Source organism: Pipistrellus hanaki (assembly GCF_964339955.1).
Source record: "Pipistrellus hanaki genome assembly, chromosome: 3".
In the NCBI taxonomy this organism is placed as follows: Eukaryota; Metazoa; Chordata; class Mammalia; order Chiroptera; family Vespertilionidae; genus Pipistrellus; species Pipistrellus hanaki.
The window spans coordinates 141964935-141983498 of NC_140505.1; the positions used below are offsets into that span (position 1 = coordinate 141964935).

Here is an 18564-nt window from a genome sequence, read left to right on the forward strand (position 1 = left end):
CCCTGCAGAGAGGAGGAGGACACAGGTAAGTGGATCTATCTCTTTGGTGTAATCATCCCCATTCTCTTTTCTACAGAAGTCATTCATCCTGCTCGCTCCTTGGTTCTCTCAGATCCCCACAGCCCTTTTGAGTGAAGGCTCCTTTGAACCTTTAAATTCAACTCTTCCTGCCATACATTTAAATAACTCACTTTTATTGATTACTTCTAGGGAGAGGGAGAAGGCAAAAAAAATCTATAATTTGGCCGGGGGTGGGGGGGGGGCTAAACATCTTGAAAAGGGATACCATGGTTGGGATGCATTTTAAAGGAGACCACAGAAAAGACAGCTCAATTATCTGAAGAATATTGTTCAAGCCTCACTTAACCTCTTTCTACTTGTGCATCCAGAGGTGGTCCTTTTGCCCTCTCTGAGACCCTGTTTCCTCATCTGATACCAGCATTCCTCCTATGGTGGTGTGGGTTTAGATTCAGGGGTCTTCAAACTACGGCCCGCGGGCCACATGCGGCCCGCAGAGGAGTCTGATCCGGCCCACCAGGTTTTTTGGGCAGTGAGCGCAGCCGAGGTGTTACAGTAGGAATTAGTAGTTCATATAGTCCGGCCCTCCAGCTCTCTGAGGGACCGTGATCTGGCCCCCACTTTAAAAAGTTTGAGGACCCCTGGTAGAAGAAATAATGTAGCATGGCTGCATGGTTGACTCCCTCTCCCTCCTCCCCTCAGCCTTCGTCCCCAGCTGGATGGAGCTGGCAGTTTTTTAGTCCCTACTGCTGTCTAAGAGTAAAAGCCAGTCCCTCCTGGTTCCCACAAACCCTGCCTTCCCCAGGTCCCAGGAAGATGGGCAGAACTGAGGAGAAGAACTCCTCACTGGGACCTTATTCCCCTGGCTGGGCCTTGCAGCTGCCATGATGGACAAACTAGCCCCTGCTCTCTGGTCCTGGGGATGAATGAATGTATGAGTTGCCCCAACACAGGTGCCATGGTGCTCATTAGCCTTCCATAAAGGTCTGTTGAATAGTGGGAACAAACTGCCTCCAGGAAAACAAGTCCCTGGATACTCGGGTCACCGTTCCCCACCCCATCCCAGCTGCTGAGGCCCCAGGTAGTGACAACCCCTTATACCCCGTGTGCTATATCTGAAGCACTGCCCAGCCCTTACCTTCTCTCCTCACCCTCCAGCAGCTTGTGGTAGGTGGCGATCTCAAAGTCCAGGCCCAGCTTGATGACCATGAGTTCCTGGTACTCCCGCAGCTGCCGCACCATAGCCTGCCTGGCCCTTTGCAGGGCAGCCTCCAGCCAGGCCAGCTTGCCCTTGACACTGCCTGAGGCACCCTCCTCCTGCAGAGCTCCCTCTAGTTCGCATGGCTGGGGGTGAAGGGAAGACCACGGACAGAAGGACATCTTTGGTCCCCACCTCTATTCCCTCAAGGATCCAGACCTTCCTCAGAGACTGGGGAGCCAATGAGGATTACAGATTGTTGTGTGGAATGAGCATGCCTGTTCTGAAATGTGTGTGTGCGTGTGCGTGTGCGTGTGCGTGTGCGTGTGCGTGTGCGTGTATGTGTGTGTGTGTGTGTGTGTGCGCGCGCGCCCTATTACCAGGAGGGAGATTTGGGGCCAGCCATTTGGAATGACTGAGAGAAAGCCCTTCACATCAGGATGGTGACACTTCTGATATGAGCTCAGGTGGGAGAAGCAGCAAATGCTCCTTAGCACATAATGCTGAGGTTATTGTTTACCAGGGGAACTAATAAGATGGCTATTCTGTCCTCACTGAAGACTAGAATGTGTAGTCTTCAGGGGGAAACAATAATAACTGCTTCCCTCGGTAAGATGCTTGCTGCTTAGGAAACCAGCTGGGGAGAGGGGAGGCAGGACCAGAGCTGTGACTGGTGGAGGACTGAACCCCAACATACCTACCCTCTCATTCTGCCACCCCTGGAGCCTGAACAGCTCATCTGCCCTTGGCGTCATCAGTTCCTGGAGAAAGGAGAACCCCCCCCTCAGAGCCTGGGACACTTGTCTCTGCAGAAAGCAAGAAAAGACCAAAGCAGAACCCTTTCCCTACAATATGGAGCGTGATTTGGGAAGACTTGACAAAGAGGGGGCTGGGAGAAAAGAGGAGGTTGCCAGGGAAAGAAGTCTAGGAAAGCAAGCGTTCGTGTGGAAACTGTCCTTCCTAAGGCCTAAGCCTGAGTTGCAAACACAAATTCCTACAGAGGCCTGGCTGAGGCGTCCAACGGTCAAGGCCAAACGTTAACTATACACAACAGGATCCAGATCCACAGAGAAACATGCATGCTCTCAGTGTCCTGGAATCACCAGCACCACTTTCACATTTCCAGCCCTTCATTTCTCTATTTTGTTAAAATATTTCTTTGGTTTTTGGTTTTTGGTTTTTTAAGAGAGAGAGAGGAAGGGAGAGGGACAGAGAGATAGAAACATCAATGATGAAAATCATCACTGATCAGCTGCCTCTTGCCTGCTAGGGGACCAAACCTGCAACCCAGGCAGGTGCCCTGACTGGGAATCAAACCACCCACCTCTTGGATCATGGGTCAATGCTCAACAACTGAGCCATCGGCAGGGCAAAAGTTATTTTTTTTTGTTAATCCTCACCAAAGGATATTTTTCCATTGATTTTTAGAGAGAATAGAAGGGAGGGAGGACCGAGAGAGAAACATCAATGTGAGTGAGACACATTAGTGTGAGAGGGACACATTGATTGGTTGCCTTCTGCACTCGATCTAGACAGGGCCTGGGATTGAGTCTGCAACCGAGGCACCTGCCCTTGGCAAATCCAACCTGGGACCCTTTAGTCGCAGGCTGATACTCTATCCACTGAGTTAAACCAGCTATGGCTCATTTCTCTACTTTAGATAGAGACACAGCCTTGGCACCTTTTCTCTCCGCAGGTGCCAAGGCTGTGTCTCTATCGTAAGAGGCAAAGAACCCTCTACCTCAATGTCAAAGGAGGCAATCTGAATGGTGGGGCCTGCGCACACAAAGGAACATATTTCCAAGCCAAAGGCTGCCATGTGGGACACAGTTAATACTACCAGATCTAAATATTTTTAAACAAAAACCAAAAGACCGGATTTCTAGGTAAAATCTTTCCATTTCTAAAGATGAGCTCAAATGTAATGCTATGAAGTGCAAACAAAACACATAGACATAAAAATGTACATACCCATAAAAAATGATATACAAACAAGCACACATATGCATACATATTTACCTACAGGTTAATCATTTACCCATGTGAACTACGGAGAACCGTAGGTAAATGTAAGTATGATATACATATATAGCCACACTCCTATTTGCTCAGGCATTCACAAAGAGAAACTCAATCTATTTCAAAGGACAGGGAGAAGGGAATGAGTTCTAGTTGTCATAAATTCTGGACATACATCTCTCCCACCACCACTCTGCCAACCACACTCCCACCCCTAACCTGACTCTCAGCTCTGTTCACATCCACAGTCAGCCACTGGATGGCCTTGTTAAGCCTGTTGAGATCTTCCTTGCTGTACCCCAGGCTCTGCCTGTGTCTCCGCATGGTCATCTTTATCTCCTCACACTGTGGGGTAGGGGCAGCAGAGTAAGAGGAAGGATCAGGGGACGAGAAGAATAAATAAGGGCATTGGGCCGATATTACCATGATAAGCCAAGCTGTAGTCTCTTCCAGGCCTCCTGTGAGCACTAAGCCAAGTTACAGCCCAAAGAACTCCCAGAATCCTCACCTCTGAAGACAAGGCCTCTCCTCGCTGGGGGCTTTATGACCTCACCTTGTTGTTACAATTGCAGAGTTCTGACCTGGAGTAGAAGGGACAGTTCTGTGAGCTCAGATGGGAAAGTGGAGGTTTCTGGGCTGGAATGGGTCTTGAAGGAAGGTGCTCGAGCAGACCGGCCACATTGCTATGAGATAGGAGATTTATAGGCGATTTAGGCAGGCCTATCTGTTAGCAATGAGGAAGACAGACATGAGGGAGAGACACTGGGACTGGGGATTCCAGGTCCCATGACTTGATAGGAAATTTGGAGTGATGACTCTAAACTGAAGAAGAAACCAGGGGACTAGAGAGTATGAGCTTCTATTGGCATTTCTTTTTGTTTATAAACTTCTCAGACAAGCCAAAGAGTATATATAACATACATTTAATAAATCAAATCCTTGTGTACCCACCAGTACCTTCAAATCTCCCTGTGGGACCCATCCTTCATCCCTAATCCCATCCAATCTCTAAAGTAATCACTCCTGGGTTTTTGTGTTAACTATTCTCTTGCTTTTCTTTATTATTTTACTAGAGGCTCAGTGCATGAAATTTGTGCACTGGAGGGGTGGGGTCCAGCCTGTGCCCCCTCGCAGTCCAAGACTCCTCAAGGGATGTCTGCCTGCCAGCTTAGGTCTAACCCCCGCACCCTCGCCCCACCCCAGCCCCACCCCACCCAGGGATCAGGCCCAAACTGGCAGTCAAAAATTCCTCTTGCAGTTCGAGGATCTCAGTCTGGGACCCCTCGCTCCTGATTGCCCACCTGAAGCAGAGGCAGGAGAGGCTCCCGCCACCGCCACTGCACTCACCAGCTGTGAGCCCAGCTCTTGGCTGAGCAGTGCTCCCCCATGGGAGCACACTGACCACCAGGGGGCAGCTCCTATGTTGAGTGTCTGCCCTTGGTGGTCAGCGAGTATCATAGCAACCGGTCGTTCTGCAGGTCATTCCACCATTAAGTCATTTTGCATATAGGGTTTTATTATATAGGATCATGATTGAATAAATCTCCAAGTAATCATTTACTTTTGCCTGCTTTTATGCCATATATATTAGAGGCCCAGTGTTTGAAAATTCATGCACTGGGGGGGAGGGTTCCCTCAGCCCAGCCTGCCCCCTCTAACAGTCCCATAGCCCTTAGGGGGATGTCCTACTGATGGGGAGTGGGTCTAAGCCATAGTATGGCCTCCCTCTGCAGGAGGCCACCAGGATGATCAGGAGAAGGCCCCTCCCCCATCAACCTACTGCTGCTGCCACTGCCATTGCCAGCCACCACAGCTGCTGGCCCTCAGCCCTCGCAGCTGCCAAAGTGTTTTTATCAACATGGACTACAGTCCCTTCATCACAAAAAAATAACAACTTTCTTTAGGTATTTTCAAGATGTCTCTTTCATAGTATATGACATTTCTTTCTTTTTTTTTTATCCTCCTTGAGGCTATTTTCCCATTGATTTTTAGAGAGCATGGAAGAGAAAGGGAAAGACAAAGAGAAACACCAATGTGAGAGGGACATATCAATTGTTTGCCTCTTGCATGAGCCTGAGACACAGCAGCCACAGGGGCTACTGATCAGGCCTTGCCTCTCTTTCCAGCCCTTGCAGCAGTTGTGGTGGCTGCTAATAAGGTCCTGCCTCTCTCTGTGGCCCTCACAGAGAGACACAGATCAGGCCCTGTGTCTCTCTCCAGTCCTCACAGCAGCCACAACAGCTGCTGATCAGGCCCCATCTCTCTTTCCAGGCCTCACAGCAGCCACAGCGGCTGCTGGTCAGGCCCTACCTCTTTCTCTGGGCCTCTTAAGCCCCCGCAGTTACTGATCAGGCCCTGTGTCTCTCTCCAACCCTCAAAGCAGCTGTGGTGGCTGCTGATCAGGCCCTCCCCTGGTGCAGGTGCATGGAGGCCCCACCATGGCCCCCAACCCACCTGCGCCTGCTGCACATGCAGCCTACTGATAGGTCGTTACTGTGATGGCATCCTGGACAATTTGTATCTTCCTCTATTATTAGTATAGATGGAGAGAGAATTACTCTGCTTATATGCTTTTATAATTTTATTTTTCTTCCTCAACCTCATATTTGTGGAATTCATCCATTAATTTCTTTTTCAGTGCTATAGTATCCCAATGTATGAATAATTCTCCATTCTTCTATGGATATGCATGTGTATATATTTTTTTGTTATAACAAACAATGTTGCTATGAACTCTTTGGTACATATCTACTGGAATGCTCAGAAAGAGGATCTTAAAGGTCCTGACTATCAAACTCTTTTTAACCACAACTCAAAGTAAGAAGTATATTTCATGTCATGAATCAGTATCTGCATATACATTACAACACACACAAAATTATTTGCCAAAGTCATTATAGTAATTTATTCTTTGACCAGCAATATATAAAAAACTTGTATTCTCTCCAACACATCTTAATTTGCAACAATTTTAATTATGTATATTTTGACCTATGGGAAATTGGAAACCTTAGAGATGAATTCATTAATTCTTTTAACATTGCTCAGTGCCTGCTGTGAGCCAACACTGTGCCAGACACTTCCTAGTGCTTGAGAATTACCTCAAGGATCCCGAGCCATCAAGCACCCCTCCTCAATGTCCCCAGCCCTAAGTGCACCAATGCATAAATAGCTGGCATCACCCTGGCAGTCCCTGCCACCTTGAATGTCCTCCTGGAGACTCCACCCAACCCTCCAGGCCTGAAATAATGGACAAGAGATTGACAAGGATTACACTGTAATCAATACAGAAATGTGTGACTTTATTTTAAGCACATACAGCAAGGAGGAAATGGAGATTTGGGAAGGGAAGAACAAAAGTGCAAGGGAAGGGGAAGGTTGGGAGACAGGGGCAGAGGGGCTGTCCTCTTCATGGGTCCAGGCAGCCCAGAATCCACATAAGAAATCCACTCCGTATAGAAATCACTCCTCCCAGCAGCCTTTCTTGGCCTAGAGGAGTCAGGAGACAAGGAGTGGGGTTCTCACACAACCAGAAATGAGATGTAGCCCCAGACAGTTTGGTTCAGTGGATAGAGCATTAGCCCATGGGCCAAAGGATCCCAGGTTCCATTCCAATCAATGGCACATACCTTGGTTGCAGGCGCGATCCCAGCCCTGGTTGAGGTACATGCAGGAGACAACCAATCAATGTGTCTCTCTCACATCAATGTTCCTCTCTCTGTCTCTCCCCCTCCCTTCCACACACTCTAAAAATTAATGGAAAAAATATATGTGGGTTAGGATTAACAATAAATAAATAAATAATAAAATGGAAAACATGATGCTTAAAAAAAAAAAAAGGAAGGAAGGAAGGAAGGAAGGAAGGAAGGAAGGAAGGAAGGAAGGAAGGAAGAAAGAAAGAAAGAAAAAAAGAAAGAAAGAAAGAAAGAAAGAAAGAAAGAAAGAAAGAAAGAAAGAAAGAAAGAAAGGAGAAATAGACAGCAGAGAAAATATGTCAGGGTGAGGTCAACCAGTTGTACCTGCCACTGGGTAGCACCTGGTGGGTTGGGCATAAGGGCCAGCTGGGACCCTCAGGGTGGGGGAAGTGTTTTTTCAAGCCCTGCTTACAGCTGCTGCTACAGGCTCACATCCCACTGTATCTGGTGCCACTGTCCTGGGAGCTGGTCACACGTGCAAAGGGGCAATCAGAATAACTCAGAACCTTTGTGGGGAGCTGGTCCCAAACAGCAGGAGCAGGCTGGCATGGGGGAGGGGCTGGGGACGGTCACCAGAGCAGGTACCCACAATCGAGGAGAAATAACAACAATAATAATAGCAGTTAGAATTTATTGACCACTTACTGTGTACCAGGCATTTACGAATGCTTTTCCTGCACACCTCACTTTATCCTCACCCCATCCCTGAGCAAATTTTAGGTCTTCATTCTAGATACAAAGGAAACTGGAGCTCAGAGAGGTTATGTAATTTTTCACCCAGATTGTAAGTGACAGAGCCCAGGCTTGAACCTAGTTGTATTTGATTCCAGAAACACTCTTGACCACTACACCACAGAGAAGGGAGAAGAAAAAAATGTGTTTCTTAAATGGGCACATGGATATTTAAGATGTTTCATAATGATGCCTTGGGTTACCAAAACTAGACACACACATACACACTTCCACACACATTCATTCCATATAGTATCCCCCATCCCTTTGGCTTGCTCTCCTCTGATCATGGTCCTCTCCAGGTCAAGCACCTCCAGTGCTCAGCTTGACATTCTATGCCCACCCCATCCATCCACCATATCCACCATCTAGCCCTAGCCAGCCGCCTTTCCCCCTGCCCTCTCTCCACCTCCTATTTTTCAGTTAAAGTGGACTGCCAGCTGTTCACATCCATAGCCTCTGTTATTTTGTGTCTTTGCTTACATCTTTCCCCCTCTCTCATTCATCTCAGCACACTCAGTTCTTCACCATTCTTCAGGTCCCATCCAAGTGTGTTCTTCTCTGAGGACCCTGCCTTGACCTCTGGCCCCAAGCCCGTGAACTGAGGCTCACTATCCCCCCAACTCCCCTCAGCATAGTGTTCCTCCATGAGAGCCAGCCACCCTGCAGCTGTGTACCAGGCCCTCTGTGCCTGCCTGCCTGCCTGGGGCCTGCAGTCTCCTCCATGCCCTGAGCCGGTTCCTCCTGAGTGCCCAGCAGGTGTTTGCAACCTGCATTGAATAGGCTCCCAGGCCTCCTGGGAGGGGATGGGGGTTAAGAAGAAACCTGACAACCACAACAGAGCATTTGCTTTTCATCGGGAGACTGATGGACTGGAGATAAAAGGGGTAAGAAAATGATTTCTATAAGATCTGGCCAAGAATGGAGCAACCCTCCTCTTCACCACAGTAGTGTAACTACCAACCCTCGCTATAGGGAAGTCTCTTCTTGGTGTATCTAAACTCTCATGCTGAAGCCCATCTCTTGTGCATGGGTTCCAAGAATAACAAATGGGAGAGCAGCGCTCATGTGTCCCTGAGGCCAGGTCAGAGACTGTACTGACACTTTGGGGGACCCCAGTGTTCTAGTTGTCAGACCTCCAATTCCCTCCCCTTCAGCTTGTGCTCTGAGTGGGCACAAATCAACCCGCAGGCCGCTGGTCTCTCTGGATGTTAATGCACTTAATTATCTGGGTGGACAAAGGCTGATTACTAAGCTCATCACTTGTGATAGCACAGAAAGTTCTACCCATCTACCCACCAAAACCCAGAGAGAGGTCCAAGCAAGCATCACGTAAGTACCTCCATAGAACTAATTTAAGTCCTCCGTGCTCAGGGTAAGGCCATTTCCTCTCAGGAGGGGACACCAAAGGAAGATGTCACCCATACTATCATTCCCTGGAGAAATTTGGAGTAGGATACATCATCCCCAGGTCACGAGTCACACAGCTGGAGCTGATGACTCCAGCTGCAGCTGGAAGTGAGGGCTCCACCCGCTACAGGGGCACAACTAAGGTTGGGCTGAAACTCCCACAAAGCCAAGGCTGAACCAAAGGGGTTGGGGCCCTCAAGGGTTTGGAAAGGGGGCTGTGGGGCACTCCCTGGAAATGGAATGCCAGGCAGCCCAAAGGCAGGCACTGTAGCCACGATGACCAGGATTTAATTACCCTTTGCATAATAATAACTCGTATTTAAAAACAAAGGAAGCTAAGGATGAGTTACATGTTTCTGTTTAATACTGGCTGCTGAGCTCACACTTTGGTTTCCTCTGCTCATAACTGGACACATAATCAACTTCCATTATGACAGGTTTGGCCTTCTGGAGTTGGTGGCCATGACCAAGCACCTGTTGAAGAAAAGGCTTTGGATGAGGCCAATTTCTCTAAAAGCCTAGCAGACCCAGCACCTGCCTCTAGAGGACCGCAACCCTCCTCAGACTCTGGGAGGGGCCAGTGTGGGGGAGTGCCGGGAGCCGCCTTTCAAGCTGACCCTCCCTCTCTATGGAGTCTTCAATGCAGGACCTTAAACAAGTCACCAGACCACTCTGGGCTCACCTTCCTACTCAGATAAACCTCGGGAGGATGAAAAATGCATTTTAAAGGCCTTACACACTGTAGGCACTCCATCAGTGCAACTCCCTCCCTCCACCTAGCAGCATGGAGAGGGACCAAGGAACAGTTTCTGGGAAAGAAAGGGGTGGTGCCATACTCACAGGGAGAGGAGCCACAAGCTGAGTTCTGAGAAAGAGAGAAGAGACTGATTTTGCCGGGGGAAGGGGGGGTGTGCAGGATGAATGGCAAAGCAGTAATAGAATAAAGAGAACAAACAAACGTGTGCGGAGCTTTCATTAAGCGCGAGGCAGGACCCTAACTGCCTTCCTGTCCATTATCTCATTAGGTCCTCCCAGCAGCTCTCAGATGGGTACCATTACTATCCCTATTTGGTACAAGAGAAAACTCCGTTCAGAAAGGTTATTCACCTTCCAAGGTCATGACAAGAAAATGTTCCACAGACTTCAGAGACCCCTTCCCTTCAATTCTCTCTCTCTTCAATTCTCTCTCTCTCTCTCTCTCTCTCTCTCTCTCTCTCTCTCTCTCTCTCTCTCTCTCACACACACACACACACACACACACACACACACACACCCCGCATGGAAATACACAAACAATTAAGACCAAGGCTTCCCAGCCTGAAGGGTGGTTTCGCAGGCTGGGACCCGCAGAGGGGCCAGGTGTGCCCAGCCGCCCAGCCTGGGGATGGAGCCCAAGATCCAGCGCTACCGAAGCCCAGTCTGGCAGAGGGATGTCGGGCCCGCCCTGAGCCCTTGGCGCAGGGCGGGCGGAGCTGACCGGGCACTTCTGGGCCCCATAAAGCGCGGGCGAGGGGGCGAACGCTGTTTTATGGAGGCGGCCAGGCGGCCGCCCGCTTTGATTCCCAGTGGGCCGGGGCACCAGGGCCGACCTCCAAGCTCATAAATGCGTTGGCTGCGCGCTCCCTCCCCGGGCCAGCGGGCAGCGATATAAGACTCCGCGCGGACTGCGGGGCTCAGCGCCCTTCCCTGCCGCCGCTGCCGCCACACCATGTCCTGCCTCTCCACTCGCCTGGGCGGCCCCTGCGGGGTCCGCGCCTTCAGCTGCGCCTCCGCCTGCGGGCCCCGGCCCGGCCGCTGCTGCATCACCGCCGCCCCCTACCGCGGGGTCTCCTGCTACCGCGGCCTCACAGGGGGCTTTGGCAGCCAAAGCGTCTGCGGAGCCTTCCGCTCTGGCTCCTGTGGACGCAGCTTCGGATACCGCTCAGGCGGCGTGTGCGGACCCAGCCCGCCCTGCATCACCACCGTGTCCGTCAATGAGAGCCTCCTCACGCCCCTCAACCTGGAGATCGATCCCAACGCGCAGTGTGTCAAGCATGAGGAGAAGGAGCAGATCAAGTGTCTCAACAGCAGGTTCGCTGCCTTCATCGACAAGGTGGGTGTCCTTGACCTGCCCTTTCCTGGACCTTCCGTCGCTGGGCTGGGCGCTGAAGAGGAGTCAGGGACAGGAGGGATGTGGTCCAGGTGAGCTCCCTGTCTGACTGAGGAGATGGGCACAGACATGGACAGAGGGCTGTGTGTGTGTCGGGCAGGGGCTCCTGATTTGATTGCAACGTTATTGTACACAACCTCTGTCCAGGCAGGCAGGGTGCCCACCGAGAAAGTTTGGGTGTTCTTGAGCACACCCTTCCTGAGCCTGGAATTCCTGGGAGGACCTAGGATTCCCAAGCTGTCTCTTTAGAAATGGGTGATATATCTATGAGAGAGAGAGAGAGAGAGAGAGAGAGAGAGAGAGAGAGAGAGAGAGAGGAGAGCAGCATTAATCAGTTGCCTCTTGTACATGCCCAAATGGGGATGGAACCTAGGTATGTGCCCTGATGGGAATCAAACCCAGAACCTTTATGGTGTGCTGGATGAATGACACTCCAACCAACTGAGCCACCCGACCAGGGCAGGAGTGCTGACCTTTTATGTGATGCTTTAGTTAATGCATTAAAGCATTAAATAGCACCTGATGAGAAAATTCCTCTCCTTCCATGAGTGGTTCAATCCTTTAGGTGAAGCGGAGAAAATCTTCATTGGGTGCTAATATGTCTTTAGCCTCCCTCCAGTACTTGCTACCCTCCCACTTTGAAAAAGAGAGCAAGCTTTGAGGTTCAGAACTGTCTAGGGCCACAGTTTTAGCTACAATTTATGTTTTATGGTTTCTTTTATGAATGCAGAGTGATAATGGTTTTACGATGGCGGTAATATAAAGTTACTCCTTTAATCTCATTTAAGTGTAATTGTTAAGAACATTCATTTATAGATACATCATGAATGAAATCATACAAGGGGATGGCAAAATTGTGAAGTCAGCCAGCGAAGGGCTCCTATTTGAAAATTGCTGCCAGGCCCAGTCCAGCCCTTTGAGTGCAAACAGAACACAAAGGAGACAGGGATACAGGGCAAGGGGCCTGCCCAAGGGCCCTCCGAGTGTGGGTGGCAGAGCAGGACTCCAAGCCCAGACTCTCTCCGGCTCCCCAGGAGAGAGTCTGCCCTCTGACCTCGCCAGCAGGGAAGGTCTCCCCAGCTTGACCATCAATTCAAACACGTGCTCAGCCAGCCCTAGGCCGCCCCTGAGGACAGAGCTAAAGGAGCCATAGGCTCTGCCTTGGAGGAGCTTGGAGTGTAAGGCTTTCGTCCTCCTGTATCCCTCCATCCCCAGCTCTACATCCTTTCCTCCAGGAAGCCTTCTCGGCCTGTCACGACCCTCCCCCCCCTACCTGTCCCCCAGCTCAATCATAATCCAGCACAACACATATGCCCTCAGCTTCCCACCCATCCCATCAGGGCCACCTAGACAGAACCTCGCTCAGGCCTGAACAAGCAAGCAATCGTCAAACGAGGACTCTGGTGCATCCTCACTCAGGAGAGCCAAACAGGGTCCAGGGGCCACCTCTTGCCTCTGCCCAAGGTGGCACTGCCAGTTCTGTCTGACTCTGCCTGCTGTCTGAGGAGGGCTGGGGATATCGGCTCCTTCCACTGACTTTCCTCCCACCCCCAATGGCAGGTGCGCTTCCTGGAGCAGCAGAATAAGCTGCTGGAGACCAAGTGGCAGTACTACCAGAACCGCAAGTGCTGCGAGAGCAACCTGGAGCCCCTGTTTGAGGGCTACGTCGAGACGCTGAGGCGGGAGGCCGAGTGTGTGGAGGCTGACAGCGGGAGGCTGGCCTCCGAGCTCAACCACGTGCAGGAGGTGATGGAGGGCTACAAGAAGAAGTGAGTGCATCCAGGAGGAGGTTTTGGAGAAAGGAACTGGATTATGTCAGAGCGAGATAGATCCGGGTTAGACCACAAGAAGAACTTTCCACAAGGAAGAAGACAGTGACAGGAAGTTCGTGGGGATTTTTTTTTTTTTTTCTGGGATGGGAATTGAAACATTGGAGGGTCTGAGCCGCTCCAGTTACCTCATTATTATGTGCTTACTTTATTAATTCATCAAGCATGTGTTGAACATCTACTCTATGTTGCAGGTGTTGTGTTGGGCCCTGAGGTGAGGTAGGGGTAAGAAAGTAATGAAGCGCCAAAACCGGTTTGGCTCAGTGGATAGAGTGTTGACCTTTGGACTGAAACGTCCCAGGTTCGGTTCCGGTCAAGGGCACGTACTTTGATTGTGGGCACATCCCCAGTAGGAGGTGTGCAGGAGGCAGCTGATGGATGTTTCTCTCGTCAGTGTTTCTAACTCTATCCCTCTTCCTTACTCTCTGTAAAAAAAAAAAAAATCAATAAAATATATATTTTTTAAAAAGAAAGAAAGGAAGGAAGGAAGAGCAGTAAGGGGGATGTCAGACGAGGGCAGAGTTCCTGCTCCCTTTGGAGTTCCAATCCAGAAGCAGAGAGAAGGCCTAGGAAGATATATGTGCCTGGCACCCACCTGGCCCACTCCGTGAAGGAGAATTCCTGAATCAGTACGCACATTGGGTGGCATGGGTTGGTTTGAGTACTGGGAGGAAAGGGGTGGACGAGGTCCTTTCTGGCCCAACACTTTGATTCCATGATCACCTCCAAGGGATCCAGTTCCCGGAGTCTGTTTGTGTAGGCCTTCATTCGCTTCTTTTCTCTTCACATCCCAGCCTACTGAACGTCTAGCCACTGAACCTATCTATGCTCTTTGTCCCAGGTACGAAGAGGAGGTGGTACTCAGAGCCACTGCTGAAAATGAATTTGTAGTCCTAAAGAAGGTGAGTGACCCCAGAAGGCTCTTCCCACTGCTCAGAACCAAGGGCAGAGGCAGAGAAGAGCTTTCTGTAATTCAGAGAGGCTGAGTGACACCCCCAGAATCACATAGCCTGACCTCTCCTCCATTCTTTTTCCCAAATACCCTAATGTTCCCCGGGTGGCCCTGGATACCAGGGCACTCTGCCTGCTTCCGGCAAGGCAATCTGCTCCATCCTGGTAACTCCCACCTCCTTCTGCCCTGGGCCTGGCAGAGAGGCACTCAGTAAGCATTTGTGAGTGAAAAAGCACACGAATGCTGGAGTGAATCCTCAGACCAGCCACAGCTGGGAAAGGTGTAAACAGCGCTGCTGGGCCTCACTTCTTAGACTTGACTCGTCATTGTGTAGACTCTCCAACCGCCTCCATATAAGGAATGCAAGGGTCACTATGGGGAAACTGAGGCACAGAGGTCCGGGGTCTTGCCCTGAGTCCCACTGGCTTGAAAGAGGCAGCACTGATCACTGAGACCTCTTCTCTGACCACAGATCTAGATTTCTTTCCACGAAACTCTAGAGCAGAGATGGGTAGGGTATCGGTAGAACTGATCCATTTTACACTAGATCCTACGTGTTAGGGATGGTACTCAATGTGGATCCTAGAGGCATCATCCCAGTGGGTGCCAGAGGAAGTGCCTGGAAATCTCAGGGTCTCCCCCGCTTACCTGAACCTGCCCCCTCTCCCTGCCCAAAGGGCGTCACCAAGGCCAGGACACCAGGCTCGGGGTTGCGTAGCTGAGAAGGGTCCAGGGAGTGTAACCCCCCCCCCTCCACCCTTCTCCCCCCTCCTCCGGTGGGAAGAGCTCTGTGTGGTCTTCCCAGGGAGATGCCTGTATGCTCTCTGCCCTTTAGGACGTGGACTGCGCCTACCTCCGCAAGTCAGACCTGGAGGCCAACGCCGAGGCCCTGACCCAGGAGATCGACTTCCTGCGGCGGCTGTATGAGGAGGTGAGAGGGCGGTGAGGTCCTTTCCGCCGAGGACTCTGAGTCTGAGGTGCATTTAGAGGCCCCGGGCGGAGGGGGCATCTTGGAGGTTGGGCCTACAGACAGTGAGTCTTGGAGGAAGCTGAGGAAGGGAACAGGGAAGGACCGTGAGGGCGACACTGTGAGCGCAGGGCTCTGGTCAAAGCTGCTCTTCCCTCACTCCCGCCCCACAGGAGATCCGTGTCCTCCACGCCCACATCTCAGACACCTCGGTCGTCGTCAAGATGGACAACAGCCGGGACCTGAACATGGACTGTGTCATTGCCGAGATCAAGGCTCAGTATGACGACATCGCCAGCCGCAGCCGGGCCGAGGCCGAGTCCTGGTACCGCAGCAAGGTGAGTGGCACAGGACACCTGCCTCCTAGACATGGCTGTGGGAGGGATGTGAGCTATATATTAGAAAAGGCTGCTTTTGGAGATTCTGATCCTAGGGATGGTAACAGGCCAGACAGCCCTCAGGCTGAGGGGGCAGGGCTGACAGGGGTGGTTGCTCAGGCTGAGCTCGGTACAGCCTGAGCTCTCATCTGTGGTGACCTGAATGGGTGGCATGTCCCCTCCTGAATCTCTGCTTCCCCCCAGTGTGAGGAGATGAAGGCCACGGTGATCCGTCACGGGGAGACCCTGCGCCGTACCAAGGAGGAGATCAACGAGCTGAACCGCATGATCCAGAGGCTGACCGCCGAGGTGGAAAACGCCAAGTGCCAGGTACGGGAGCCTGGTCCGCCCCTCAGTGTAGCAAGAGAAGGGGTGAAGCCTGCAGCAGGAGCACTCAAGGTTGACACCTTGCCAAAGTGTGGGAAAAGGAGCAAACAGCAAGCATTAGATGAATCTCTTCTATGGAAAATGATCTCCATTCCACTGAATGGAGATGAGAGGGGACAGTCGGGAGGGGGGGGGGGGGGCCGAGGGGAGCAGTAAGGAGGGGAATGGAATGACCAAGATTCTCTTGGTCTTGGAGTCATAAAGGGGCAGAAGAAATAGCACTGGTCTGAGAGGCAGGTAACTAAGGCTCCAGTCCTGCCTCTAATTAGCACATGATTTGGGGTAAGCCATTTCACCTCTGTGGCCCATTGTTCTAGGTCAGTGATCACACACTCAGGTGTCCCAGAGATTAGTAAATGTGTGACGTAGGCGGTCTGAAGGCACTGGAGTGTGGTAAACTAGAAAGCACAAAGGACAGAGCCAATCAGATCCAACTGAGGCAGCCCTCGTGGAAAGGCAGAGCCAGTGCGTCCAGAGCCTTAGATAGTTTTCAAGAGAAGCCAGGAATTTGGATTTTTGTGTTAAATTTCCAAAATTAAAGACACTGTGCCAACATTCCTGGCGGCACTAAATTGCAACCCCTAGGCTCACAAATGGGTGAGGCGCCTTCTTCCTCTGACAGTCAGTGGTCATTGGATGTCTGGTGTCTGACCTCAAATCCAGAACAGGAGCCTTAGTAAATCCCCGCACCCCACCCCACCCCCACCCTGTGCCTCCCAGAACACCAAGCTGGAGGTGGCAGTGAAGCAGTCTGAGGAGCAGGGTGAGACGGCCGTCAGCGATGCCCGCTGCAAGCTGGCCGAGCTGGAGGCCGCCCTGCAGAAGGCCAAGCAGGACATGGCCTGCCTGCTCAAGGAGTACCAGGAGGTGATGAACTCCAAGCTGGGCCTGGACATCGAGATCGCCACCTACAGGCACCTGCTGGAGGGCGAGGAGCAGAGGTGAGAATCTCACCTGCGGGAAGGATGTCTCTCGGATCCTCCCAAGCTGTGCCTAGAGCCAGGAACATGTTGGCTTGCTCTCATCGAATCTGCATCAAGATTACTTGAGAAGGGGATTTGCACACTTCACTCTTCCCCAATTAATGTCTGTCTCTTTGCTCTCCCCGCAGGTTGTGTGAAGGGATTGGTGCTATAAATGTCTGTAAGTAATCGATACTGTGGGTTCTGAACTAAAGACTTGGGGTTCCTACAGAGCAGACTTTTTCCTTAAAGGGCCACATAGTAAATATTTCAGACTGAGGGCCATGCAGTTTCTGTCCCAACTACTCAAATCTGTCATTATAATGTGAAAGTAACCACAACCATAAGCAATACTTCATAAATAGGTCTGGCTGGGTTGTAAACTTCATTTACAATTATACAGCCACAATTGGAAGACCCTGGGAGGAAGGAGAGGAATGTGGCAGTGAATGGTGGAGATAACTGTAATAGCTATTTCTGCCGATAGAAGGGCCTGGACTAACAGTTTATCCAGGGTCCATCCTTGAGGCTGAACTGCAGGAAGGCGTGTCCAGGTGTGGGGGGAAGCCAGGAATAAGAATGAAGGGGGGGGGACCTCGGAACAAGAGAAACGGGCTCTGGTCAGCATGCGGGATGGCTAGCCACCATCTGGCACAGGGACTAAGCCCCATCTTCCACCCACAGGTGTCAGCAGCTCCCGGGGTGGCGTTGTCTGCGGGGACCTCTGCGTGTCGGGCTCCAGGCCCGTGACTGGCAGCGCCTGCAGCGCCCCCTGCAGTGGGAACCTGGCGGTGAACACTGGAATGTGTGTGCCCTGCGGACAGAGCTGTGGCAGTGGCCGCATGGTGCGGTTTGCCTAGTGCCTCTGTCTTTGCACACACACCGCTCTGCAAGCGAGCCGGCCCCACGCCAGCTGCCGGCCCCAGCCTGGTGCTCTGGGAGAGCCTGGGCTTGAGCTGGGCTTCGGGAAGCAGCCCTGCCCTGCCCTGCCCACACTGCTGCCTTAATTTCTCATCGTGCCCCCCCACCACCACCACCACATTCCCCTGCTCCCCGCTGCTTGTCTCTTCATTTCTTCCAGGGAGGTGGGCTCTTCCTGCTGGTGTGTCTTGGTAATTCTCCCCGCCCCCAAAAGTTTGGATGGCTGGTTTTCTTGAAACCCTGGGCAGAGGTCCAATCCTGACTGGGCTGCCCTGGGAACTGGGACCCCTGTGGCTTCTGAGGGGCAGGCTGGCCCTGGGGCCGGCTGGTGTGGAAGTGGGGCTGGTGCTGGCCTCCCCTGCCTCTCAGTCCATGCAGGTGGCTGAGGTGCATCTCCCAGGGAGCAGCGCTCTTCGGCTGCCTGGGCTCTCTCCCTTTCCCTCATGCTTGGTCTCCACGTTTCCAATAAAGCTCAGGGTCATAAGTGACGGCTGGAGACTCCCTGCGCATCTGTGCTTCCACGTGTGGGCTTCCCACCCAGTTTTCACCCCCGAGGGAGGCAACGGGGAAGCTGTTCTCAGCCAGAGAGGCAGAGTGGGCTGTCTCTGGGGCACCCTACCCAGGGTGCCACACTCCTACTTCCTGAAGGGTGCGGGGGCATAGGCTGGCAGCCCCCAAACCCAGGCACACAGAGGAGCTGGAAGGGAAGTGAGAAGGACAACAGGGAGGAGCTTGAGCAAGGATGAGGGTGCTGGCTCCCCTGACACCTTGTGAGGGGACCCCATGCTGCTGAGACACCAGTGGTCCACTCCCTCCACTTCCCCACTATGCCCCCACCCACCTCAGCATGGTAAAGTTCCTGACCATGGGATCAAATACACGGACTTCCCCTTCCTCCATAAACCAATGCTCCTGAGTAGACCCCATCCCACACACATACCACCACCA

General features: G+C 51.8%; 1 protein-coding gene across 1 annotated transcript; it reads left to right on the plus strand.

Annotated features, from left to right (window-relative positions):
• Nucleotides 1–10780: 10780 nt before the first annotated feature.
• Nucleotides 10781–18082, plus strand: LOC311619270 (keratin, type II cuticular Hb1-like; the record flags this gene model as incomplete). The annotated part of the gene is made up of 9 exons (XM_084877466.1): nucleotides 10781–11164; nucleotides 12782–12990; nucleotides 13892–13952; nucleotides 14838–14933; nucleotides 15143–15307; nucleotides 15551–15676; nucleotides 16454–16674; nucleotides 16845–16876; nucleotides 17380–18082. The coding sequence occupies 9 exons, from the start codon at nucleotides 10781–10783 to the stop codon at nucleotides 17553–17555; spliced, it is 1470 nt and encodes a 489-aa protein (XP_084733592.1). The 3' UTR covers nucleotides 17556–18082.
• Between the last annotated feature and the right edge of the window lie 482 nt (nucleotides 18083–18564).